Source organism: Cotesia glomerata, linkage group LG9 (genome assembly GCF_020080835.1).
Source record: "Cotesia glomerata isolate CgM1 linkage group LG9, MPM_Cglom_v2.3, whole genome shotgun sequence".
Taxonomy (NCBI): domain Eukaryota; kingdom Metazoa; phylum Arthropoda; class Insecta; order Hymenoptera; family Braconidae; genus Cotesia; species Cotesia glomerata.
The window spans coordinates 17,994,778-18,021,871 of record NC_058166.1 but is presented as its reverse complement, the minus strand read 5'-3'; the positions used below and the strand labels follow the sequence as shown (position 1 = coordinate 18,021,871).

General features: G+C 27.2%; 3 protein-coding genes, 2 long non-coding RNA genes and 1 other non-coding gene across 9 annotated transcripts; 2 read left to right on the top strand and 4 right to left on the bottom strand.

Moving 5' to 3' along the window:
• The first annotated feature begins 36 nt into the window (after positions 1-36).
• Positions 37-4,807, top strand: LOC123272124 (Hermansky-Pudlak syndrome 1 protein homolog). The gene is made up of 6 exons (XM_044738788.1): positions 37-363; positions 606-865; positions 1,253-1,728; positions 2,642-3,239; positions 3,351-3,609; positions 4,411-4,807. Exons 1-6 carry the CDS (start codon positions 247-249, stop codon positions 4,672-4,674), a joined length of 1,974 nt encoding a protein of 657 aa, XP_044594723.1. The 5' UTR covers positions 37-246; the 3' UTR covers positions 4,675-4,807.
• LOC123272126 (BRISC complex subunit FAM175B-like) lies at positions 4,762-7,560 on the bottom strand. Its single transcript, XM_044738791.1, has 5 exons — positions 7,338-7,560; positions 7,051-7,141; positions 6,674-6,983; positions 6,415-6,555; positions 4,762-5,414 (listed from the first exon to the last, which is right to left on the bottom strand). Exons 1-5 carry the CDS (start codon positions 7,422-7,424, stop codon positions 4,952-4,954), a joined length of 1,092 nt encoding a protein of 363 aa, XP_044594726.1. The 5' UTR covers positions 7,425-7,560; the 3' UTR covers positions 4,762-4,951.
• An 829-nt stretch (positions 7,561-8,389) lies between these two features.
• Trnal-cag lies at positions 8,390-8,473 on the bottom strand. The gene has a single exon. It is a non-coding gene; the product is annotated as a tRNA-Leu (tRNA).
• An 850-nt stretch (positions 8,474-9,323) lies between these two features.
• LOC123272125 (hexokinase type 2) lies at positions 9,324-25,742 on the top strand. 2 transcript variants are annotated; one of them, XM_044738789.1, is made up of 6 exons: positions 9,324-9,571; positions 22,256-22,418; positions 22,638-22,993; positions 23,101-23,555; positions 23,974-24,244; positions 24,851-25,742. In XM_044738789.1, exons 1-6 carry the CDS (start codon positions 9,515-9,517, stop codon positions 24,926-24,928), a joined length of 1,380 nt encoding a protein of 459 aa, XP_044594724.1. In that variant the 5' UTR covers positions 9,324-9,514; the 3' UTR covers positions 24,929-25,742. The 2 variants fall into 2 exon arrangements, with proteins under 2 accessions (XP_044594724.1, XP_044594725.1); XM_044738790.1 differs by lacking the exon at positions 9,324-9,571 and adding an exon at positions 19,202-19,593.
• LOC123272127 lies at positions 9,478-13,615 on the bottom strand. Its single transcript, XR_006511030.1, has 2 exons — positions 13,359-13,615; positions 9,478-11,046 (listed from the first exon to the last, which is right to left on the bottom strand). It is a non-coding gene; the product is annotated as an uncharacterized LOC123272127 (long non-coding RNA).
• On the bottom strand, positions 13,744-15,711 carry LOC123272128. 3 transcript variants are annotated; one of them, XR_006511031.1, is made up of 3 exons: positions 15,347-15,711; positions 14,307-14,770; positions 13,744-14,217 (listed from the first exon to the last, which is right to left on the bottom strand). It is a non-coding gene; the product is annotated as an uncharacterized LOC123272128 (long non-coding RNA). The 3 variants fall into 3 exon arrangements; XR_006511032.1 differs by having other exon boundaries at positions 14,311-14,770; XR_006511033.1 differs by having other exon boundaries at positions 14,315-14,770.
• Positions 25,743-27,094: the final 1,352 nt, after the last annotated feature.

Sequence of the window (27,094 nt, the reverse complement as noted above, 5' to 3'; positions counted from 1 at the left end):
AGTGGCGCCAGTTGCGCGTGAACTCCGAAGGGGTTAAGAGCTGTCAGAAAAAAATAACAATACCAATCAGTTCCACATGGTTATATGACATCTGTTAATTACAAGTTAATTGACATAAATATTAAACAGTTAATTTTAAGTTATTAATTAATAATTGTACTTTATTAATATTAAGTTTTGATAGTGGTATTGTGTTAATTTTGTATTTATTTTTGTTACTTTTATATAAAACAAAAAAATAATACAATGAAAGGTCTGTTAATTTTCGACCATCTCAACGATGTCTTGTTTACAAAGTGTAATAAAAAATTTACTAATCATATGGAAAGTTTGGCAAAATTACAAGGATTGATATCTGAAGAGGTAATTTAATTAATTTTCACTTTTATTTATGAGAATTAATTTATCATATATTTAATAATTTGAAAAGCAATAAATTATGGAAAAAAAAAATTGACATTTCAAAATGAAAAAAAATAAAAAATTCAATTTTTTAAAAATAATTTTTTAAAATTAGTTTATTTTTTAGGAAAAATAAAAAAATTGTCAAAAGTATCTGCTAACTCTATTTTTTTTTTCTAATGATTAATTTTATTTATTTTTAGGATGAAAATTCAATGCTATTGAGTGGAAATATTTTAATGCAACTATTTTCACCGATAGTGACGTCCCAGCAAGTAATGACAACACAGTTCGGTAATTCGTATTCATCAATGAAGTGTCAGGATGGCACTAACATGGTGTTTGATGATTTTATGGGTTACACATTTATTTATGTTGCTACGGATGACACTGAGCTGATGAAGAGAACTTTGGGAGTTTGTATAACTATTGTGGGTCATATTTGTGGGCCTGATGTTGCTTTGTATGTATTTACAAACTTTTTTTCTCATCATTAATTTAATTAATACCAAATTCGACAGAAATTATATATTTTTTTAACAAATTATTTATTTCAAAGCAATTTTAAAAATAGTATTTTTTAAAAAATAATTAAATGGTTAATTTTAATAAAAAATTATTATTAAATAATAATATTTAATTAATTAAATTAGATTTATTATTAAATAATATTTCATTAATTAAATTAAAGTTCTTATTAAATAAAAAAAATTGATTAGATCGCTAATTTTAATAAAAAATTGTTATTAAATAATAATATTTAGTTAATTAAATTTAAATTATTATTAAATAATATTTAATTAATTAAAATAAAATTCTTATTAAAAAAAAAAAAAAATTATGATTTTAGATTAAAAACAAGCAAACATAAAGCTCAGCTGGTCTCTTCTCTTCTAGACGCTTGGAAAGAGCTCCGCGAAGAAGAGCAAAGTCTCTTAACAGAATCAGTGGAACAACTGTCCGTAAACGCAGACTTAGCATCATCAACCTTAAAAATCCTTCGCGATGCAGCCGATAAGCTAAAAGCTCAGTCTGACTTTCCGAACGTGCACGTTCTAGTATTAGTAGACCACAAATTTCTCTCCTTATACTCAACAAAAAACGCGCAGGACCTCAACGCAGCAGACATTCTGCTGATGGTCCTGCTGTGCAAAGTGATTAGCGACAATGAAAAGCCCGAGGGAGCAGAAGCTGCAGACTTGCTCTGGAGCCAGAGTAATTCCTCCCCGGAAGAGCCGCTAAGCATCGACAGCAAGCTGGCGAACCCCACGTCAGCTGACATAATGCACTTGTTCAACGACTCAAGAGATTCTTCAGTGAATGAAGGTCTTTGCTTTTTTTTTTTTGTTTTGAAAAAGGACTTTATTTTATTTATTTATTTACTTATTTACAAACAACCAAACCTAAAAGCCGTAGCCATTAACAGGGTTAATAATCTTTACAAAGTAATTATTTTTTTGATGGTAAACAAGGTAAACATAAAAATAAAAATAACAAAAGAAAAAAGTAACAGATTTGTAAAAGTAAAATTTGAGTAATTATACAAAAAAAAAAAAATTTACTTGAATCAAGTAAATAATTTTGAAGAATTTCATCTTCTTGATTTAAGTAGAAAAATTCTTAAACTAAAAAATTTTTCTTTCTATTATTCAATTCAAGAATTTTTCGTCTTGATTCAAGACAATGAAACTCTTCAAAATTATTTCCTCGATTCAAGAATTTTTCTCTTGATTCAAGTTAATTTTTTTTTCAGTGTAGACATAAATTAACGCTATTTTGCAACTAAGTTAGCAAGTGATACAGTCATATACCCGGTAGGACAGCCCAGGGGGTCAAGGGATTCCTCCATCGCACAGATTTTATAAATATTCTCTTTGTACATTTTTAAGTAATTTTATTTTATTTTATTTAAATAAACAAACCCAACAGCCTAGGCCATTAACAGGGTTAATAATACAGTAGTTAGTATATAAAAAAATTTTTTAATATATAATAAGATGACTGATAGCTAGCATAGTGATTTTATATACAAATTACAAATTACTGAGTGAAAGGACTAATGATGAGTTAGCTATTGCTACTCATGCGCAATAATAGCAAATTATAAAAAATAAAAGAAAAAGAAAATAAAATAGCAATACTCCTTATTACAATTACACAAGTAATAATATCTTTATAATAACTTATTCGTTTTTTATAAAATTAAATTTTTAAATTTTTAATTTTGTATTGCCATAAGGTCTTTGCTCGCTAGCCGAGGACGGTCTGTACAGCCAGCTAGTTTTGCTAGGCTCAGAGCAGACTCGGACGGCCAATGTGGTTCATATATTCCAACTGAGTCCAGGAATAAATTTACTGACCATCATGGAAGTGACCAACCAGGCGATATCTTCCGGACTTTACGAGAGCTTTTATCACCTGAATGTCGCGAGTTCTCTGCAATCTCAAAGAGACTTTGACGAGCTGAGGCCGAGCTTCGATTCATTTGACTCTGCGATTAAAAAAACTGTTGACGGGATCAAGAAATACCGATCGCATGTCAACAACGACGTGGACATGTGCCAACGCAGGCTCCAAGTAAAGTGGGAGTTCTTAAGACGCAAGTACATGGACTTCTTCAAGCAACGCGACTCGGAATCTCTCCTGCAAATAGAGTCAAACATGCCGGGACTAATTGACACCATGATAGAGCTACTCAGGCTGACTTGCTTCGACAGAAGTGTCTTAAAGCTCGGCTGCGATGTTATTGTAACTGTCAGCAGGCTAGTCCGCCAGAAATTCAATGACTTCAGTGACTTTCTTAAAGTCAAAGCGCTGAAAAATTTCTCACTTGGATCATATCCTTTTGATAGTATTTTCTTTAGCTGGTATATGGTTTAGGTATCTGCTTACTGTATTTCATACGCAATGCTTGTTGTATTATTCCTTAATGTGTTGTCTGTATTTACGAGAACTTCCCTAACAATCAACAAATATCTTGAAGAGTTTCCCGGGCTGGTGCACTTTATTTACATCGATCGCTCGACTCATCGGCTCACGGCGCCCACGCTGGATTTTACTAATTTGGAGACTCTGGCGCTGACGAAGAAGAAAATTTGGACGATGATTAATCAGAGTAGGAATCATCTGCAGGAAGGACACTTTTCGGTTATGTGGAAGGATACTACTTTTAATTACGCGTATTTTCTTTGGTTTGAAGATAGCTCTGTAAGTAATGACACTTTATCTCCTAGAATATTGAAGAAGCTACAATTTTGGTCTCATAATTTTTTGATAAAATCAATACTTTAGGAGTTATAGCCATTTTTATTAATGACTAAATAATGATTTTTCAGTTTTCACTATCTAAAGACTGTTTAAGTTACAAATTAAATTATATCTCCTAAAATATTAAAGATAACCCCATAGTATTAAAAAGTTTTTCATAGAAAATTTAATAAGCTACAATTTTGGTCTTATAATATTTTGATAAAATCAATATTTTAGGAGTTACAGCCATTTTTATAATGACTAGATAATGATTTTTTATTTTTCAATATGTGAGCACTATTTAAATTACTAATTATATCTCCTAAAATATTGAAGATATCCCCATAGTATAAAAAAAATTTTTTATAGGAAATTTTCTAAGCTACAATTTTGGTCTCATAATTTTTTTCTCAAAACTTAATATTTCATGAGTTACAGCCATTTTTTAAGTAACTAGATGAAAGTTAATTTAGCAGATATTAAATAATTTTCAGAACTATTATGGCAAAAAAAAATTAACATGTAGAAATTAAAAAAAAATTAATAATGCAATTTTTTAAAAATAATTTTTTATAATTAGTTTAATTGTTAAATAAAATTAAACATTTGTCAAGTGACAATTAACTTTAATGTCAAAGTAACTAAATATTAATTTAATATTTCATTCAAAAGTTAGTTATTATTATTTTATCAATAAATTATTTATAATAATTTTTTTTCATCAATAAATAATATAATTATAAATATTTTATGTCTCAGGGATCTCCACTCAAATGCAAGACTTACTTAAACCAACAAATGAAAAGTTTACCAGTACCAGGAATACTCTGCGGTGATTACTACAAAAAATTATCGCAAATTTACTTCCCAAAAGTGTCATCAAATAAAATGAGGATTTACGAACTCTACTGTGTTCATCTTGGTCTGGCAACGTCCTCGTGTGTCCTCGAGCACTCGCGAAGACTCGCAGCGACCATCTGGGAAATTACCGGGCTTCCCAATAACCCAGCTGATATTTTATAATGTGATTTTTTAACTTAGAAAAAAAAATTATCCGAGTCAATAATTTTATTTAATAATTTAAACAGTATTTATAAAAAATAATCAATATGAAGACTAAATTATTTTATTTCAACGTAAGAAATATTTACAACAATCCTTACAGGTCTTAAATTTTTTTTTAATAATCTTCTTTGGATAATAGACAAGTTTAAACTTTAAATTTAATAATTACTGAATTGAACAATTAAAAAGAAATAATAATTAATGAAAAATATATAGCTTAATTTAAGTACTACAATCAGTCTGATTTATCAAAGGACTTTTTAGCCGCACTACTGTAAGATCGTGGAACTGGAGACTGAGACTGAGACTTTTTAAAATTTTCATTATTTAAACACTTATTATTAATATTTAATGATACTGAGGGACTTAAAATCTGACTTTCATTGGGTTTCTTATTCTGAACTTTAGTAACAGTTACCTCGCTGGAAAATTGATAAGATTTACCGCTGAAGTCTTCCAAGCCCTTCTTTATCATCTCCGCTGGTTCACCGCTTGGGTAATTATCAATGTGCATTGGCTCTGTGTTTTGCAACCGGGTACTTTCGATTTCTCTTTGCAGCTCCTTGATTTCATTTTCTAACTCGAGCAACTCACGATCTGATTGTAATACTGCGGCAACTAGATTCTTGAGATGACGCTCCGCTGCTTGGGATATCGTTACTATAGAATCGTACGCTGGAGTTTTCACGAAATTAATCCTTTAATTAAATACATTTTTTTTATCAAAATTTATTTTTTAGCTAATAAACTATAGCAAGAAAAATTTTGTTTAAAAATTTTATTTTTAGAAGATTTAAACAATTATTAATGCTAGTGAACTAGCAACCTTGCAGTCACTATGTGCTTATTATCAAATAATGACGTGTGTTAAATTGAACTGTACTTTTTTAATTATTGACATTATTAAAGATATAAGCTCATCCCGATGTTACACTCATCAAGAGCTTTCATTTGAGTACCCACATCCATTTTTGATATATTTTTCATATTTACATATATGTATATAAATATAGGAAAAATTGATGTGGGTACTTAAATGAAAGGTCTTGATGAGTGTAACATCGGGATGAGCTTATATCTTTAAAAATGTCAATAGTTCACAAGATACAAGGTAATTTCTTAATTATTGACATTCTTAAAGAAATAAGCTCATCGTGATGTTACACTCATCGAGACCTTTCATTTGAGTACCCACATGGCAATTTTTATATATTTTATATATATATATGATATTTGTGAAATATATAAATATATAAAGTATATGAAAAATTGATGTGGGTACTCAAATGAACGGTCTCGATTAGTGTAACATCGGGATGAGCTTATCTCTTTAAAAATGTCAATAGTTCACGAGATACAAGGTCATTTCTTAATTATTGACATTTTTAAAGATATAAGCTCATCCCGATGTTACACTCATCGAGACCTTTTATTTAAGTACCCACATGGCAATTTTTATATATTATATATATATATGGTATTTGTGGAATATATAAATATATAAAATATACGAAAAATTCATGTGGATAGCTTATCTCTTTAAAAATGTCAGTAGTTGACGAGATACAAGGTTATTTATTCATTATAAAACCTATTTTATCATATGACTATCCTGGGCACAAAATTTTTCTTATTCTCTTAATAATATAGATAATTGTCTGTTAATTTTCAATGTCCTAAAAAACTAAAAATACTTACTGTAATTTATCAACTAGTCTAGAAAAATGATCTTTTACAGCATTAACACGCTTGATAGGTGTTGGTTTGTAATCAGACCCGTCAAATCTAGATGCATCTGCTCCCAAATTATTAATTTTTAGTTGCACTGGATGATGATTCCTATAAAAATAATTATTTTTTTAATTTCTCACAGCTTTAAATTAAAAAAAAAAATTTTTTAATTTATCAGATGTCTTTTAAATTCATAATTATAAAAAAAAATAAAATAAATAATTACCCATTTTTATTATGCGAAAGCACAAGTCTAAATTTATGAGTATTTTTCTTTTCGGTGACATTGTAACTCAGCATGCCAGCAATAAAATGCTGCTTATCATTATCATCATCACAAAATATATTCTCAAACTGTTTGTGTAATACTTTGTCCCGCAAAGAAGGAAACAGCGAGCTATTTAATCTAAAACGATACCACCCAACAATTTCATTTTCTCTGCCATTGACAAACTCCTTCAATTTTCCCTCATCAATTTTTCCAACCGAATTGTAAATTGACTCAGCTGACAACAGCGGCATAACTCCTCTGATATCTAAAAAATAAATAAAAAAAAAAATTTTAATAATTAAATTTAATTTTTGTGTCAAGTTACAACTTACTGATATGCAGTTCCGTGGAATCGACTTGTCTGTCTGTATCAGTTACTTTTTTGGTAACATACGTCAAGACTTCACCAACCAAAAATCCCATCTGTAAAATAAAAACATTTACAATTATTGTTTATACGTTTATTTATTTTTAAACATAAACAAGCCGCCGATTTGAATCGAGTTTTAGGTTAAACCTTGCTCATATGTAAAACGTATTTATTTTCAGTCAAGAAAATTATTAAAAAATATTTTTTAATTATATTATTAAGAATATTAATAATAATAATTTTATTTACCTGATCACTAACAGTTTTGACATTTTCATAAATTAAATAAGAAAGAGCAGCACCAGAGATAGTAACGAATGATGTGTTATCCGCCATGATTGACAGATAAATGCGCTATATTGCATCCAGAGACTCCAGAGACAAGTTTGAAGTTTTAATGTGTGTGTGTGTGTGTATATAAATATTTCTTAACGTTCATTTTTCATAACCTATATAAATACTGTTTTCACACAAAGCGTCGAGCGTCGCGTCTGTAAAATTACACACAACTTATTTATTATCCTTAATAATTATTTAATTAATATTTTTTTTTATTATTTCAGCAGAACACGTTGGTTCGTTTTAATAATTAAGGAAGTCCTTTCGCTCCAGTTGAGTCACAACAACTGTAGTAGTCAATATTCGATAAATTAAAATAAAAATTAATAAAATTAAAAAATAAATAGTATATGAAGGATTAATCGTTGAAATTTTGAAAATTTAAAAAAAAAATAGTTAAATACAAAAATTAATTTGACTGTTGTAAATCAGCTGTTAGTAACCTGTCCGTGATTTGGCAACGCTTTATTTCGGTTGTTTACATTTTTATTTGCACAATGTAACCTTAACCATGTTTAAGTTTTTGCAGTCAATGTAAATAATTTGTTTTTGTCCCCACCATCTCAAATATGTGCTTAAAAAATATTTAATGGATATGGTTAGCGTGAGGATACATTTAATTTGTTTTTGCTATCGAAACGCATGTGTTAGCTATAAAAATTAGATGGTGAGGGCAAAAACCGAAAATACCCGAAGCGCAAAGACTCGCTAATCCAACTATACAGAGCCATGTTCACCAAGAACAAGTCCCATATGGTTTCTAATCCATGCTGTTGTTAAGAAGAAATCATTAAAAATAAAATAAAAATTAGTATACTGCTAAATTTTTGTATTTCTTCAAGTGTTTAAGACACATAAAATGGTCAAGTGTCTGAAAAATCGCCAAAAACTCAATCATTGATTAACAACCGGTAATTATGAATTTAAAAGGTTATGTCAATATCTTTCATTGGTAAAAAGACTGTCAGAAGTGGGATTCGAACCCACGCCCACAAATGTGGACTGCGACCTGAACGCAGCGCCTTAGACCGCTCGGCCATCCTGACTCCAAACGCAAACAGAAAAGGCTGTATTCAAAATGAAAATAATATTCCGATTATCTATCACATACAACGACACTGTGCCAATAAAGCCATCTACACGGACCTGGACAACATCCCAGCCGCGGCCTGGACCTATTCAATGGCCCTCCCAAAAAGAGACCGGGAGAGCCTTGAAAGATTAAAAGAAAATTACTGGTGGCTTCAAGGAGATGCCAAACATATGGATGAACTGAGAAGAAGAGCCCGGTTCAAGAAGGAAGAACTTCACCAACGCCAAAGAGAAAGAAATCTCGTCAATCGTGGACAACTGCCACGAAATTAAAGACCTAGCTGTTAGCAATAAAAATGTATATATTTGTATATAGTCAGATCCCACCCTCCCTATATCCCCCTTTCCTCCACACCCTATTATTCATAAGCCATAAAGGCAAGTAAATTATACAATGGTTTTTTTAAAGTTAATTTTTTAATTTTTTACCATAGCAATAAATAAATAAAAGACTGAAAGCGAAAGCTAAGACGTTGAAAGACTGATAAAAAAATATAGAAAATATATTTAATTTTCAGTAAAAGTATTTTGATAAGAGCGGCATTGTCGACAAATCAAAAATTATCTTGTATTATGGTTTAAGTTATTCTAAGGATATTATTACTTATTTATGTATATTGAAAGAGAACAAAAAAAAATTAAAGGATTTTAGCCTCCAAAAAATGTCAAAAATCATTTAAATTGACCTCTAAACCCCTTCCCAACTATTATTACAATCAATTTCCTTCTCAGAGCCCCATAACTCAAGGAAGAAAGCTGATATAATAAATTTTATTCGCGAAGAAACAAATATAGCGTAGAGAAGATGCGGTTTCCAAAAATATCTGACTAATTTATTTCTAGACTAGCGAACTAATAAGCTTGTTTGTGACGTAAGCGTCAGCAAGCGCCGTTCAGTTGAAGTGGAACGTCAGGGTGATTGTCTCGAGGTTTGTTGAGTATCGCTGAGTAGTGAATCTTTTGGAATATTTCATATTTGCCGAGGATAATTTGTTATGGCTGAAGAAAAGTGGGACTATTTGGGTGAAAAATGGGAAGATATTGCGCAACCGGTAAGTCGCTATTTAAATCTATATAAAAACTCTACTTTGTTGTGAAAAAGTTCAAGGATCGAGGTGTAATGACACTCATAATTACTTCATGTTTATTCTACATCGCAATTCTTGTCATACGTTCATTTTACGCTATACAACGTATGATAATTTTTTTTAAACGCTACATAAGCTAATTGCCTAGTAAATAGGTTTTTAAAAAATAATTATCTATTTTTTTAGTGTGTGTTTATGAATAGAAAATCATTAATTTAAAATGGAACACGATTATTTCATTCATAAGTCTTTAATTATAATTATGGATAATTAAATGCCGTGTGAAGAATATACTCTGATAAATTAACAAAAATGTATTGATAAAAAAAAAAAACAATTTGTTAAGAATAATTAAATGGACGTAATTTTAAGTCCTCGAACTGTTGGCAACAGACTAATTCTTCTTGATTGCATTAACAATATGGCGATCAAGGGTAAAGACGCTAAAAAGTGTTCAAAATTATTATTTTAATAATTAAAAATAATAATGTGGAATTAAAGAAGAATACAATTAAATAAAAAAAATTATTTCGCCGTTTCAGATTAAATATTTTACAGTAAAATATTTATCACTGAAAAAGGAAATCAAATTTCCGATATTATAGATGATTGATTGTACAATTATAATTTATATTGTTGCGGTTGATATTTAAGCATAGTTGTTATGTAAGAAGACTCAGAAGGTCAGCAAATATACAAAAAAATTTCTCGAGTTTATTATGATGATATTTTGTTTCTTTAATTACTTTATGTGGAAGATAAATTATATACGCTTCCTCGACAATAATATATTTTTTCTCAATGATCGTTCTCAGCGACACGAGGACAATTAGCACGTAATTTAGTGTCAGATGTAAAACGTCAGAGCAACAACGCTGGGCTAATTAGAGCAGCGCGTTTAATGAAATGACACTAATCTTTTAACATGAATGTTCCTTTGCTGTACACTAAAGTTTTATTGCAATCTCTATGAAATACGATCTTGCAATATAATTCTTATTGTTACTTGACTTTTATTCTTCGCGCAGTTAAATTTTTTCTTTGACCTTCGGCATCATCAAAGATGATATTCTTCATAAATTATCTTCACTAGTCTTCTTAATTCGCTGGATTAAACGCTGCAGGATAACGTCAGTGCTATCAAAGTATAAAACTGGATTATGTATTGTATAAAATATTGAGATATACCTACATTGATGGTTGATGAATCGTATAAATTCATACTGGATTGTGTTTTTAATAAATAATATTTTTTATACACGCTATTTATTAATCGCGACCTTCTAGGTTTGAACTTGAAATAGAAAATGCTTCGGCGCATTGATTCGTGTCCATGAATCACTGACCGACGTCCCATGCAAGCAACAACCTCATCTGAAAAATTCGAGGGAACTTTTATTTTGAGGAATTAATCATTTCTTCTTGACATATTTAATTACCTGCAAGAAAAAAAAATTAATTAGATAATTAATTTTTGAATGAAATATCAAATCACTAACTAGTTACTTAAAAATCGACTTCAACTCATGAAATATTGATTTTTGACAAAAATTATGAAAGCAAAATTGTAGCTTATTAAATTTTCTACAAAAAACTTTTTTATACTATGGGACTATCTTCAATATTTTAGAAGATATAGTAACTTAATCAGTGCTCAAAAAGTCAAAAATTAGAAATCACTATTTAGTTACTTAAAAAATGACTATAACTCCTGAAATATTGATTTTTGAGAAAAATTATGAAAGCAAAATTGTAGCTTATTAAATTTTCTACAAAAAACGTTTTTATACTATGGGACTATCTTCAATATTTTAGAAGATATAGTAACTTAATCAATGCTCAAAAAGTCAAAAATTAGAAATCACTATTTAGTTACTTAAAAAATGACTATAACTCCTGAAATATTGATTTTTGAGAAAAATTATGAAAGCAAAATTGTAGCTTATTAAATTTTCTACAAAAAACGTTTTAACAGTATAAGGGCTATCTTCAATATTTTAGGAGATATAATGGGAAATGTAACTCAAGTAGTACTTAAATGATAAAAAATGAAAATTCATAATCTAGTCATTATAAAAATGGCTGTAACTTCCAAAATATTGATTTTTTGGTAAAATTATAAGACACCAAAATTGTAGCTTATTAAATTTTCTACAAAAAACGTTTTTATATTATGCGGCTATCTTCAATATTTTAGAAGATACAGTGTTTTAAGTAACGCTCACACTATAACATACGAATCAAGCAGCAAAATATAAGAAAAAAAATTATTCAAATCTTAAATCTGATGAAAAAAATCCGCCAACTATTAAAAAAAAAATATAAGATGTAAATCCCAAGAAATAATCAACGAAGATGACTCAATAAAAACAAGTATTAAAAGTCACACGTGTGACCCAGGTATAAAAATAAAAAAGCTTGACCAGCAAAACCTGATTTGGGTTCTTACACTTAAAAATTTCTAGAGATATTGACACTTCCGGTGTTTACTGAAGATTAATATGTATTTATTTATTTCTTCTCAGTCAATGAATTTGCTTTTGATAAGTTTGAAGATAGACATGGGGTCACCGACAAGCAAACAAGCTCATGTTACCCCAGTGGATTTGTTTGGTGAATGATAAAAACCGCGTGCATGCAAAAGTGAATGAATCGAGACGCAAAAGATTTTGCAAGTCGATCAGGGCGAGGTCGAGCTCGATGGATATGTCAAGTATATATGTATGTATCCTCAACTCGTCGAACGAGTACGTAACAAATCACGCGAGTCCGAGCGTACCCGAGTAGAGTCTACTTGGTATTGACCTAGCAGCTCGCGCGTGCGCTTTTTTTTATTATTTTCCCTTTTTTTATTTTTTTTAAATCCATTAACTAAAAGAGAAAGTACCTAGCCGAAGATAACATGTCAGATTTTGCATTTACAGCGCAATCGATTTATAATCTATTGTCTAAAATTTTAATATTCTATTATTTAGTTAGCTATTAATGCGCTTAAGCTATTTATGATAATTCAAATGACGCGAAGAAAAATTATCCGCGATTAATCAAATTATGCATGCAAAAAGCAAATATCTTGCGAATAGATTTTAATTATCATTTTATGGTTGATAATGATAAAAAAAATTTTTTTTAATTAAATACATATAAAAAAATTATTTTAAAAAATTCTATACGTAGAAAATTTTATAATTTTTATAGAAAATTTTTTTACAACTAATTTAATTAATTAAAAAATTTTTTTAAAGGTCTCTTAATTTTATTTAAGTATGCACGATACTGAAAGCAGATATTTAAAAATTTTTTATATATTTTTATTGATTAAATTAGAAATTGAGTTTTTGTTATATGCAATTTGCAATGAGGTTGAGTGATCTACGTTGATTGAATTGTTCAAACATAATTTGGACTTTAATAACATATTTAAACTTTCAATTTTTATTTTTACATCTATTTTTCTTTCTGATTGTTTTCATAAAATGTTATACTATGTATTATCTTTGTATGGACAGCCGCAAGAAGTTTCGACTTCATGATCGATAAATAAAGAAATAATAATAATAATAATAAATTAGAACTAAAAAAATTATTTAAAAAATTGCATGGATTTTTTTTTAAATTTTCTACATGTAAAAGTTAAAAAAAAATTTTTTTAGTTATAATTTAATAAATTAAAAACGTCGGCTAACTTTAGTACTATACTTAATTTTAATTAGATATGTTGTACTAAGTTGCCCGTTATAAATTCAATTACCTTCTTGGTAATCCATCAATAAACCGGATCGGCTGGTTCACATATCGTGCTAACATACAATATTAAATTTTAAACTCTTCGAGCACAATTTTATCCGTTTTGATTACATGTATCGATAATGTAATGTCTTTCAGCGCGATACCAGTTCGCTTGACCAAAGTACGTCATCTTCAAATCTAATTTATCTTACAATAGATAAATAAAGATAGCAGATTTTTTTCAGCTTATCAATACGTACTAACATATCTAAAAAAAAAAAGAAAAAAAAAACAATTCATTAACATATTATTAAAAGAAATAGATAAATGAACATACATACCAGGAAATATAAAAAATGAAATGCCCAGAACAATACGTGAGTCATAAATATTTAATGATCCATAAATAATTATGGCATTTAATTTTTTTTTAACATTAAAAAATAAATGAAATTAATTGAAAAATTTTTCTTAAACTTTTAGCAGACAATTTACGTCACACACTCACCGTAAAGCGTTTATAATTATTACATCTATTATTAGATATTGGAAAGTGTTTTAAGTTCAAAGAACTTGAGTTTAATCAATGATCTTACTATTGTCACATAAACCCACGTGCGCGTAACACTTATGTGGTTCTATTCTCTCCAGACAATTAATTCCAAGTCACGTGGATTGTATAAATTTAAAAGTTATAATTTTTCTTCGTCAGATTTTTTTTAATACAACAAAAATGTTCTCATGGTTTAGTTTCTTTCTATGGCCATCTTTCACCATGACCTTAAGCTATTCCTGTAGTTTAAGATTTTTGAGATTAATATCTTCCACGCATTTCAATGAGCCTATTTTTAGACAGCCCTTTGCTTTTAAATTTTTCACGGCTGAAAAATATATTTTAAAATAAAAAATATTTTTCTTACTTTTGTGCCAAAAAATAACAATTTTAGTTTATACTATTAATTTTAGTCACGTACTCACGGACGAATCTCATAAATAAACGATAAAAATGTTAAAAGATATTTGTTTTTAAAATTAATTATTTTATGCGAGTAAATCGATGCATTAATTTTGCGTTTCCTCCTTGTATATTTATTGATCAGGGATTGCAATTCTTACGTAACTTACATCTACGTAAAAGAACTCGTTAGCTGCACGCTTGGTGTATTTTTCCAAGTGTACGTATATGTTTACACATGCACTCAAAATATAGGTGCATTAAGACGTAATATGATAGGAGTAATGCATACCAAGCGATGTAATTTAGCATTGAAGTTCATTTCCCAGTAAAGTTCACTGTTTATTGAAAAAGATCACGCGGCTTTTTAATTTCTTTTATTCAAGAGCAACTATCAAAAATGAGATATGCGCAGGTGTGAATCAATCGATCGATGTTTTGTATCATTTTTTCTTTTTATTTTAATTTTTAATTTTAATCTGAAAAAAAAAAAAATTTTATTAGAAATATTAACAAATTTATATAATACTGATTAATTAAAAAAATATTATATTTAAGTTAGCTGTCATTTGACAATTTTTTAATTTTTTTAATTAATAAATTTGTTTAAAAAAATTGCATTTTTATTTAAAAAAATTTTTTTTTGCTATAATTTATTTGTTACAAAAATTATTAAATATCTGATAAATTAATTTAAATAAAATTAGCAGTTATTTAACTACTTTTTAATATTTTTTAACAAATAAATTTGTTCAAAAAAATTACTTTTAAAAAATTGCATTTTTAATTTTTTCTACAATTTTTACAAGTCAATTTTTTCATCAAAATTAATTAAACAGTTGTTTAATAATTAAAAAAAATTTTTAATAAACAAATTATAGCAAAAAAAATATTGTCAATTTTTTTTGCCACAATTTAATTGTTAGAAAAATAAAAAAATGTCTTCATAAAATATAATTCCGCAATCTGAAAGTTAAATTGCATCAGATTAGCTTCTGAATTAATTTTGACATATTTACAATCGTATTTACCCATAAATAAAATATATTATTTACCTGGATTATCTCGATTAAATATACTTAGATATTAACAATAATTATTTATAACTCGGGGGATTCCTTGTCAATTATTTTTCGAGTCAATGAATATTTCGGCTACTCAACTTATATTTAATCACACTTGATAATTGCGTTAGTCATTCTTCAGACTTTAAATAAATGATAAGCTGGGTGACGCAATATTTACCGGGTCAGAGACTGTCAAATTCTCGAGCGTAAAAATTTTAATAAAACGGGCATTCTATAGTGACTGGTGGGACATTTAACTCTGGAATTCCATTAATTATAAGCTACAATTATGTGACTGAAACGTATACTATAGTAAAATGTATCTTATAATATAGAAGAATAACTAATTAACAACATCCCTTTGTCAAAAACCTCAATTACTTTTTAAGTTTTTTCTCGTAATTATCGTTTGACTGAGTGTGACTGGTGGGACTAAGAACAAATCCTTCTCCCTTACCGCAGTATACTTGAAATCGAATTTCAGTTCGACCACTAAACTTTTAAAAAATACTTCCTTCTCAATAACAAAATTTATCCTACAAACATTCAATATTATAAAGAATTATACTGATTACCTACGCAGAAACAATTTAAAAAATTGTTTTTTATTGTGACTGGCGGGACAGGCATTTAATTTGTGACTGGTGAGACAAGTACAAAATGTTTACATCAAGTTGTTTATTAAAAAGACTTTTATATTATTTCAACCTTAGAAACATTATTGTTTATATTTGTTGATTTAATAAAGTCTAAATTCTTCTATAATTAAATAAAGATCAGGATGTTGTTATGTTTTTTTATTTCATTTATTTTAACATGCGACGTTTCGTCAGTTTTATTCTGACATCATCAGGCACCTATGTATTTACAAACAAATAAATTATTAACAATTTTTTTTCTTTTTATTTTTTTTAAGTCAATTTAAAAAAATACAAAGTAAAAAAAAAAAAAATTTTTTTTTTTTTAATAAATAAATAAATAAATACCTTAAAATTTTACAATACAAAAAAACATAGTCCTTAATTTACAAAACATTACTGCGCATGGTATTTTTTTAAAAAATATACAAAAAAAAAAACTTTTAACATTTTTTAAAAAATTTTTTAGAGTCCGTAATAAGTATCACATGTGACTGGTGGGACATATTTTAAATGATCTTCAAAACTATATTTTGAATTTTTTGACAATTATAAGAAGTTTAAATCATTTTTAATATGTTTATTGTTACTTTTACAAAGAAAAAAAATTTAACAATTCAGATTTAAGGTTGAGAAAACAACTTTTCTATTTTTTTCAAACATAATTCTTTTCTTTATTTAATTCTTCTTCTTAAGAAGGGTTTACATTTTTTCTCTCTCTCGCCCTCTATTGGACAAACGGAAGTATCTCTGTCATACTTGTACAACAAATGGAATCTTAAAACGCATTTTATGCATAAATAAATGAAAATTTTCCAAAAAAGCGCTTCGCTCTTCGATATATAATTAAATTATCTATCGAAGAGCGAAGCGTTTTTTTTCTAAATTTTATCACATACATGAGAAAAACACGTTTGAAAATCAACTATCAACCGCTCTTAAATACAATAAGTCACTAGCTGGAATTGATAAGATGATTTAAAAAACGTGTTGCCGACTTAAACAGCATTTGGCCCGGATACCAGTTAGTACGACTGAAAAGTTACTAGGAGAGAAAAATCGATTTTCTTATTGATTAAAAAAAATTTTCTTTACAAATTCGTAAAATATAGACTTTTAACAATAAATGAAGACTAAATTAGAATTAACTAGAGAAATAAAAAAATTTTAGTCATTTTTCGATTTCGCATGGAATACCCCAAAAGTCAATTAGAAAATAAAAATTTGAGGTAGGTCGTAATCTTTCATATTATTTGTTTAAAAATCTTATTTAATCTTTAAAAGTAATCCTAGTAAATATAATAGAACATAATGATAACATTAATCATTTTATTTATTCATAATAAATTATTTGGATTAACTTTAAAACTCTGATAATATGATGAATTATTTATTAGAAGTCTTAATTGCTGACGCAGCGAAATTCATGGAAAAATTATGATCATACACACCGCGGGCGTAATATTAAAATAGATCTTTAAGAACATAATATCTTAATGGCCAGTGATATAATTATCGATGTATAAATAATAAATCCTCAGGCTAAACCACCAAGGGCAGTAAACCGTTGGCATTGAAAAAAAAATTTTTTAATTGTCTGATGAAATAATTTTATAAACTTTAAAATATTAAATTTAATAAAATTACTTTTATTTATTTCAAAATTATTTTTTGAAGTAATTTTTAATTTTTTTCAATCAATATTTTTAATCAGGGATGAAATTTCTGTAATTTTTTTTTCAAATTTCATCATTTTTAATTTTTTTCAATCAATATTTTTAAACAGGGATAAATTTTTTCAATATTTTATCATTTTTAATTCATTTTCAATCAATATTTTTAATCAGAGATTAAATTTATATTATTTTTTCTAAAAAAATTTATATTATATTGTTTTTTATAAAATCTATATTATTTTTTCAATCAATTTTTTTAATCAGGGATGAAATTTCTGTAATTTTTTTTTTTTCAAATTTCATCATTTTTAATTCTTTTCAATAAATATTTTTAAACAGGAATAAAACTTCTTCTAAAACTTTAAAGTTTATAAAATTAATAAACTAAATTAAACTTTTCCATCCAATAAAAATAACATCCAAACACTAAATATAGATCCTAGAATCCCAAGAATATTTTTTCCATTGACGTATCAGATTTAAAGACCTCAATTCTCCCTGAAGAAATGAAATTATAATTAGTATAGCAGCCAGCTAAAAAAGGGGAGACAGAAAACTTATCGCTAAAAGAAAGTATGAATGGTACGTGACGTTTACCACGTAAACGTAGGTATAGAGACGAGCCTCTGCAGAAAGTGCTCGGCCAAAATACGTCCTTAGCACAAGAATAACAAAAAAAAAAAAAAAAAAAAAAATATTTAGTACGAATAAAAGCAATCCTCAAGGACCTTTGCATCATCAACAGAAATACTTTAGTGTATTGCGCGATGGATCGGGTTGCCCCGTGATTAAAGGTTGACGCAATTCACCTTAGCTGTGAAAATTGACACTGAAAGAAATTGTATCGATATCAATACAAATACAAATGCAATTAAAATCATAATAAATAAAATAGATAATTTCTTCTCATAAATTACAATGAAAATGAAGTTAGCCGACATTTCAAAATTTTTAGAGATTTTTTATTGAAAAAATTTCACATGTAAAAAACTTGAAAAGCTATACTTAAGTGCAATTTTTTAAAAATATCTTTTTAGTTGTAATTTAATTAATAAAAAAAAATCAAAAATTTTTAGGCGTCTGCTAACTTCAGTGTCATTAAATTTTACCAGCTATAAATTAGAAAGCTTTGACGTGATTGAAGAAATGTGATGTAACATTTGGTAGTTTCCGCGACAGAGGGTGGTCTGGTGACCTTATTTGCCCTTGAAAGCAGACGAGCCTCCAGCAGAGTCAGCTTCTGCGCAGAGCTGACACAAAACGATGGAATGTGTTGGTGCGTACTTACTGTAAATTAAAAGAGGAGAGTATTAGGACAACCAGAGGCCCGTCCAAGTGGGGAAATAATTCTATGAGTACAGCCAGAGTAGTATAGTAAATGTACACACAATAATTCTCATTCTATTTTACTGAACTGGTAGTAGAGCACCAGCGGTACGCTTTGGTTGGATCTATGCCCCTTCTTACCGTGTTTCTCCTCTTCTCATGGAAGACAATTTCAACTGGAGGTGGTTAGGTAGAGCAAGCGCTGTTCAGCTTAACACATCACAGTCACCGTTGGTCTTTCAGATATTTAACTCTTGTCTGCAAATAATAAATTGATTTTAAAATATTTTAACTAATTTATCAACAAGTACTGGAGGTTTTTTGAAAATACTCCAAAGTTTTGTTCTGCCTGGATAATTAAATTGCGTTTTAATTTTTTTTTATTAAAAAAATTGGAGTATTTAAATAATTGCATCACTCTGGGTATTGAACCGGGTTGTTAAAATAATTTTAAAATTGCCCACTGAAGTATTGCTTCTTGAGTTCATTGATCTTCGTCATTTTTGGAGGGATTTAATTATATTAATTAGTCAATAACGTGCTGATGAAGATGAAGACTGCTCCCACAAATCTGGAAAGTCTGGTTAAGCCGGAGGTGAGATTCAAATAGTATTTATTTACATCCAAAAAAAAGAAAGTTTTAGTATTTAATTATTTTTTTTTATGAAAATCAAGTTAGCTGATATTTTAAAATTAAAAAATAATATCACATGTTAAAAACTTGAAAAACTATAAGTGCAATTTTTTATGAATATCTTTTTAGTTGTAATTTAATTAAAAAAAAAAAATCAAAAATTTTTAGACATCTGCTAACTATAGTGTCATTTTTTTTTGCATTTATTATTGATAAGTTTTTTTATTTATTACTACTACGGCTATTAATTATTACGTAGCACAAGAGTTTGGTTTATCGATCCGGCGTTAACGTCATGAGATTGTGAATTTTCTTTAGCTACCAAAACTAATCCTCTTGAATTTTATCTTGCTCCTTTAAAAAGATCAATAATCCGGTTTTTTTAAGCTTAAAAAAAATATAAAAAAATTCTTTTAAATATTTAGCATGGTAATTAATTAACGTTATCCGATTCATGGTAATTTTTTATCACTTTGAATATTATTAGAACTACGTAATAATTTAAGAATAAAATTAATAATTAAATAGTTGACCTGATTAATTTTTATAGCTTCTTACTCTATTTTAAATCTAGCTTATCCACGTGTTGAATTAACCTGTACTGAAAATAATAATTATTAATTTTGTGAACTGTAAATCATATTAAGGTGATTAGTAAATTTATACAAAGCCGAAAAAATAAAAAAAACAGCTGACATTTTGATTTTCCACGTGTCACCGGCATGACGTATCGGCTAATAAAACCATCTGTAATTATTGATAATATGTACTGGGTTTTTGTGCTCATACTCATACTCAATAATGCTGATATGATAGTTATCGAATAGCTCCTTCTCTGTCTGGTTATTTATTGCTCCTAGTCGGATATCAATACATTGATACATGTGAACAAATATTTAATATTCATTCACATGGCGACCCTATTGGCTGGCTCGCGGGTGTGTCAGTGACGTCAGACTGGATCAATGTGGTGGTTGTGGGAAATAATAATCAGAGTTAACGGATGTCCGTAGTAAAAGCGCGCGGGAATCTCAAAGACTATATATTGCATAATTTTAAATGTCAAGGTTTGCAATTGTCTATCTTATGAATTTTATTTGCAGTATTTAGTTTATTCATTTTCTTTTTATTTCTTCTTTTGGTTAATTATCTCATTTCTTCTTTAAAAAATCATTTTTAAAATGTATTTTTCATTTTTTTATTTCTTCTTTGATTTTATTTATTTCTTCTTTAAAAAATCATTTTTAAAATTTATTAAAAAATAAATTTGTTTTTTATATTTCTTCTTTGATTTTTTTATTTCTTTTTTAAAAAATCATTTTTAAAATGAATTTGTTTTCTTATATTTCTTCTTTGAAAATTTTCTTATTTCTTCTTTAAAAAATTATATTTAAAATATATTAAAAAATTAATTTGTTTTTTTATATTTCTTCTTTAAAACTTTTTTTTATTTCTTTTTTAATAAATTATTTTAAAAATATAATATAATAAAGCATTTAATTTTTTTCATTTCTTCTTTCAAGTTTTTTTTATTTTTTCTTAAAAAAATAAATTTCAAACTATAAAATAAAACATTTATTTTCTTTTTGCTTTACCACTTTTCATAAATAAAAATTTATCAACGCGATTGATCTTAATGATACCTCTAATGCATATATTTCATCAAGTTTCTGTAAATTAGTGTCATAAATAACATATATTTACCATTGAATTATATGTTTGTTCATCAAATAGATTTACAATCTTTTTTACACCTAGCAAATTAATTTAATTGCACCTAAAGATATTCTTCTTTCTTCATTACATTAAAAATGTTTTTTTTTTTCCAACTAGTAGTCTTCTTTTCTAAAGTTATCAATACAATTTAAATTCTTAAAATATAGTTTGATATGAGGTGCGTAAATTAAAATTACACGTCCATGAAAATTCTGACGTTATAACGGAAATAAAAATATGTAACTGATAACCACCTTATTCTGTTATCGATAAAAACAAAAATACTCACGTACACATACATATTCTTCCCAAACATCATTGTTATTGTTATGATAATTGTAATTGCTTTTTTATCTGTAAATCAAATAACAAAGTAATTAACTAAAATTACTGATATTACAGCAAAGAAAATTGTCAAAGTCAAAAAAAATTATCCTGTTGAATTTAATATACTTACATTACTTTTTATCCCATGCGCGCTGACAGTTCTTCAGCTGGAAAGATTTTAATGCGGAAAAAAAATTACGTCATCTATGATAAGCAATATATCAATTTCTGTATTTATTTTCATTTATAAAATTACATTATAAATAAAGATAAATTTAATATCGCTATTAGCTTAGAAATTATTTTCAATATTTATTAATGATAAATTACTCTTAAGTTATTTATTGATAAAAATTTTCATATTTTTTTTTTTTTTTCTCTAAGATTATATGATTTATTATAAATTATAATAATAAAATCAAAAAACATCTTGCAATTTTTATAATAAATTAATATAAAAAAAAATTCTTTTAACTAATTTATTATAAAAATTAATTAATTAATTAATTATTCAAAACTTAATTAATTAATCACGTTATTCAAAAAAATACTTAAAAATTAAATAAAATTTTTTTTTTAGGTAAAAGAGGCTTGCAAAGAGCTTGTCCTAACAGACGAGCAGCTTCGAACGTTAATGAAAAGCTTGCATCAAGAGATACAGCGCGGGTTAAATAAAGAAACTCATGAAGAAGCTATTGTCAGATGCTACCCGACTTACGTCCAGGATCTTCCCAATGGAACTGGTAAGTAAACTTATTTTTTAATAAGTTGATGTTGACCTTGATGATAATTAATAAATTTTAATTAATATTTAAAAATTACTCAGAATAAAAATAATTTTCATAAAAAATTTCTTAAACAAAATAAAATTTGTTTCATGCCGTAAGATGGACGGCGGAGTTTATAAGAAGGTCCACTTTATAAGAAATAAATGATAATTAATAAATTTTAATCCGTTGCAGAGAAGGGACATTTTCTGGCTCTGGATCTCGGCGGTACTAATTTCCGAGTCCTGCTGATTTCGCTAGACTACACGAACTTCGACATGAAGAGTAAAATCTACGCGATCCCACAGTCGCTTATGCTGGGATCTGGAACACAATTGTTCGATCACATCGCTCAGTGTCTCGCGCTCTTCGTCAAGGATTTGAAGCTGGAGAAAGAAATCCTACCACTTGGTTTTACCTTCAGCTTTCCTTGCAGTCAGTATGGATTGACTAAAGGAGTGTTGGTAAGGTGGACCAAAGGGTTCAACTGCAGCGGAGTTGTTGGTGAGGACGTCGTAGCTTTGCTTGAAGCTGCTATTGCTAAAAGAAATGTAATTATAATTCAAATTTAATATTTTATTATTATTATTTAGATTTAATAATTAAACAGATGTATTATTTATTATTAAATTAATTGAAATAAATTTTTGTCTTACAGGATGTCAGAATTGATGTCTGTGGTATCTTAAACGATACAACTGGAACTCTGATGTCTTGCGCATGGAAGAACCACAACTGTAAAATCGGGCTGATTGTTGGAACAGGAAGCAACGCTTGCTACGTTGAAAAAACCAAAAATGTTGCAGCAGCAGTTCCCGGTAACTTCAATGAAAATAAAGAGCACATGCTGATCAACACTGAGTGGGGTGCGATGGGTGAGCGCGGAACCCTGGACTTTGTCGTCACTGAGTTCGACAGAGCCATCGACGAGAACTCTATTAATCCTGGCACTCAAATCTACGAGAAAATGATCTCTGGAATGTACATGGGAGAGCTGGCTAGGCTGGTTCTCGAGAAGCTTATTGATACCGGTCTCTTGTTTGAAGGCAAGTGTCCGCCGGATTTGAAAAAGCGGGGAAAATTCTTCACTAAATATGTCTCGGAAATTGAAGCGTAAGTATTTTTTATAATTTTTAATAATTTTAAATCACAAAATTTATCAAATTTAATTCGACAAAAATTTTAGATAAAAAATTTTTTTTTTAATTTTAATTTTTACTGTCTCTCCCTTCAATATCTATTGAATAAAATAATTTAATAAATTTTTTGTAAATTTTATTTGAAAGCTTATTAAATAAGCTTTAATTTACATATTAATTTTTTTTTCTCAATCAATAAATTGTAAAATTTTTGAGAAAATTTTAATAATTTAAAAAATTATCAAAAAAAATAAAAATTACTTTTTAGTCAATTTTAATTAAAATTACATTTAATAAATTTTTTATATTATTTTAAATTATTGATAATTTTTTTGGTGAACTAATTTTAAAAAAATCACCTAATTTTTTTTTTTTTTTTTTTTTTTCACTAGAGATCCAAAAGGCAAATACACAAACTGCCGAGAAGTCTTAGCAGAGCTCGGTATCAGTAACGCAAATGACCAAGACTGTGAAAACGTAAGATACGTTTGCTCAGTAGTCTCGAGAAGAGCAGCTCACCTTGCTAGTGCGGGTATTGCATGCTTGCTGAATAAAATCGGAGAGAACAACGTTACTGTTGGAATTGACGGATCAGTTTATCGATTCCACCCTCACTTCCATGATCTAATGACAGAAAAAATTGGCCAGTTACAAAATTACACGGTAAGATTTACCCATAAAATAAAAATAATAATAATACTAAAGTTAGCCGACGTTTTTAATTTTTTGATTTTTTTTTTTCATTAATTAAATTAGAACAAAAAAATATTTTTTAAAAATTGCGCTTATAGTTTTTCAAGTTTTTTACAAATGAAGTTTTTTTTTTTTATTTTTTTTTTTTAATAATTGTTTCAATAAAAAAAAACATTCTAAAAATTTTCAGATGTCGGCTAACTTAATTTTCATAAAATAACACTGAAGTTGACAGACATTAAATATTTTTTTAGAATTTTACAACAATTAAATTGTTATGAAAAAAATTTAATGAAAAAATTCCACATGTAAAAATTAAAGAAAATTATCAGTGAAAATTTTTAAAAGCACTTTTAGTATTGTAATTAATTTGTTATAAGAATTTAAAAAATTGCCAGCTGTCAGGTCAGCTAACTTCAGTATCATAAATAAAAATAATTCATTTTACTCCGCGGTGACCAGATCTTATAAAAATTCCAATAAAATTTCCCGAAAAACCTAAAAAATAAATCTTGGTCACTGTGTCTCATATAATTATTGAAAAAATAAATTAATAACCAATTATTTAATTTACAGTTTGACCTGATGTTATCAGAAGACGGAAGTGGTCGTGGAGCGGCTCTGGTAGCAGCAGTAGCCGCGCAAAAACGGTGAAAAAAATGATCGGCTATAAAAAAATTTATTTTAGAATAATTAATAAAATTAAAGTGCGAATTTCATAATTAAATTTAACAACAGAAATAATAACGATAATAATAAGATTAATTATTAATTATTATTATTATATATATATAAAAAAATATATATTGACACTTCTTTTGTACATAGAGCACAAAAAGATACGTTTTGCCTAAATAGATCGTTGATACGAATTTATTAGGCTCTTGTTTCTATTTAATTAATCCATCTTACTCTTTGAATTATTGATTAATTTTTAACGAGTAAGACAAAGATAATTAACGTGCCCATAAATGGATTAACGAGATTGTTTATTTATTTTAAAATAGCTTTCTCGCTCAGGATTTACCGATTTTAAAATACAATAACATGTACATTAACGGGCATGTGCACTTAAACAGTAGACAGATATAATGAGTTACTTTATTTTCTTCTTTTATTTTATAATCACAAGCGCAGTGAATTTATTTAATTTAATAATAATAATAATAATAGTTATTAAAAATTTAAAAAAAAAATTGAAGATTATTTGAAATTATTAAAATTGTAAGAAGTGTGAACTAGTGATTTATTTTATGAGTAATTGTGAGTTAAGTGTGACGTATGCGAGTATATATGCACGAAGATATAACAAAGATCAATAATAATATTTATGTAAAAATAATAAATAATAAATTGCGCTTAGGAAAATTTATAAATTATTTATAATATCACTCTATCTTTTGACGCGCGTTTATAAACGTGCTAACGAATTAGGTTTTAATAAATAATAATTATTAAATAAATTAATTTTTAGGATTATGTAAACAATTACGCTGCGTGATAGCTTCAAATTAATATTATGAAAATTAAATTAGCCGACATCTGAAAATTTTTATAATTATTTTTAATGAAAAAATTGTTACTATAAAATTAAAAGAAAAAATTTCACATGTAGAAAATTTTAAAAATTATAGGTGCAATTTTTTTACTTGAAATTTAATTGATCAAAAAAAATAGAAAAATTTTTTAACGTCGGCTAACTTTAGTATCATATTAATATTATAATACTAAAGTTAGCCGTCGATTTTAATTTTTTGATTTTTTTTTAATAATTAAATTAAAACAAAAAAATATTTTTTAAAAATTGCAATTACAATTTTTAAAGTTTTTTACAAGTGAAGAATTTTTTTTTTATTTTTTTGCAATTATTTTTTCAATAAAAAAAATTCTAAAAATTTTTAAATGTCGGCTAACTTAATTTTCATATTAATATTTACCTAAATATGTCTTCCTTTAATTGAAATTTTTTAGAAAAATTATTGAGATTTATTTATTCGATTATTTTTATAAACACAAATTTTTTTGTTATTAAACTGTCACGCAGTTGAATTTTATCGTTTAGAATAAAATACTTTTAAATAGAAAAATCTAAAAATAACGAACCTTTAAATTTTTATTTTTACTGGAAATTACTGAAGAAAGTGTTGATATAAATGTTACTAACCTTTGATATTAAATAACAATCGATTCTGTAAATTATAAATAATATTGTACTAGGTAAATATGAACTTTTTTATGTTCTGGAGTATGTTAACATTTTTTTCAAATGTATCGTTCAAGTTGGAGAATAAAAAACATCTTTATTCTTTGAAGATACATTTCTTTAATTTCTTCCTCTTGACAGTTTCTTTTTTTTAATAATTTTCTAACCTTAAATATCTTATTCAGGATTTTTGGATTTTAAATTTTAAATTTGCGCGCGGCCGCCATCTTGATTTTTACAGAGGGCAGGTTGGTTGGAAAAGGAGAAATGACAAGTCACTGTTGTATCAAGTGTAGTTCTGGTAGGATTCATTATTTTGTCACAAGTGTCTTTTTCTAATAATTAAAAATTCTTTTGAACTTTTTTTCATTATGATATTAATAAATTTGAATTTAATTAATTTGGATATTATCTTCATTGATTATTATAGTTTTTGTATAGTAATTATTATATTTTTTTCTTATAGTTGATTTTTTTATAAAAATAAAATTGTCAGCTGATTTTAAAATGATTTTTCAAGTTTAATTGTTAAAAAAAATTTATTTTTCGGTTAAAACATGAAAAGTTTTAAAGAAGAAATAACATGTGAGTGAAATAAGTTGATAGTTCAGTGAAAA

What these genes read in the sequence shown, in the direction of transcription:
- LOC123272124 (XM_044738788.1), top strand. Translation starts at nt 247, where the DNA reads ATGAAAGGTCTGTTAATTTTCGACCATCTCAACGATGTCTTGTTTACA. An exon ending in TGTGGGCCTGATGTTGCTTT is followed by an intron (nt 866 to 1,252) that starts GTATGTATTTAC and finishes TTATGATTTTAG; the next exon opens with ATTAAAAACAAGCAAACATA. An exon ending in TTTGGTTTGAAGATAGCTCT is followed by an intron (nt 3,610 to 4,410) that starts GTAAGTAATGAC and finishes TTTATGTCTCAG; the next exon opens with GGATCTCCACTCAAATGCAA.
- LOC123272126 (XM_044738791.1), bottom strand. Translation starts at nt 7,424, where the DNA reads ATGGCGGATAACACATCATTCGTTACTATCTCTGGTGCTGCTCTTTCT. An exon ending in TCAAAACTGTTAGTGATCAG is followed by an intron (nt 7,142 to 7,337) that starts GTAAATAAAATT and finishes TTTATTTTACAG; the next exon opens with ATGGGATTTTTGGTTGGTGA. An exon ending in CTTTCGCATAATAAAAATGG is followed by an intron (nt 6,556 to 6,673) that starts GTAATTATTTAT and finishes TTATTTTTATAG; the next exon opens with GAATCATCATCCAGTGCAAC.
- LOC123272125 (XM_044738789.1), top strand. Translation starts at nt 9,515, where the DNA reads ATGGCTGAAGAAAAGTGGGACTATTTGGGTGAAAAATGGGAAGATATT. An exon ending in TATGTCTCGGAAATTGAAGC is followed by an intron (nt 23,556 to 23,973) that starts GTAAGTATTTTT and finishes TTTTTTCACTAG; the next exon opens with AGATCCAAAAGGCAAATACA. An exon ending in GCCAGTTACAAAATTACACG is followed by an intron (nt 24,245 to 24,850) that starts GTAAGATTTACC and finishes TTTAATTTACAG; the next exon opens with TTTGACCTGATGTTATCAGA.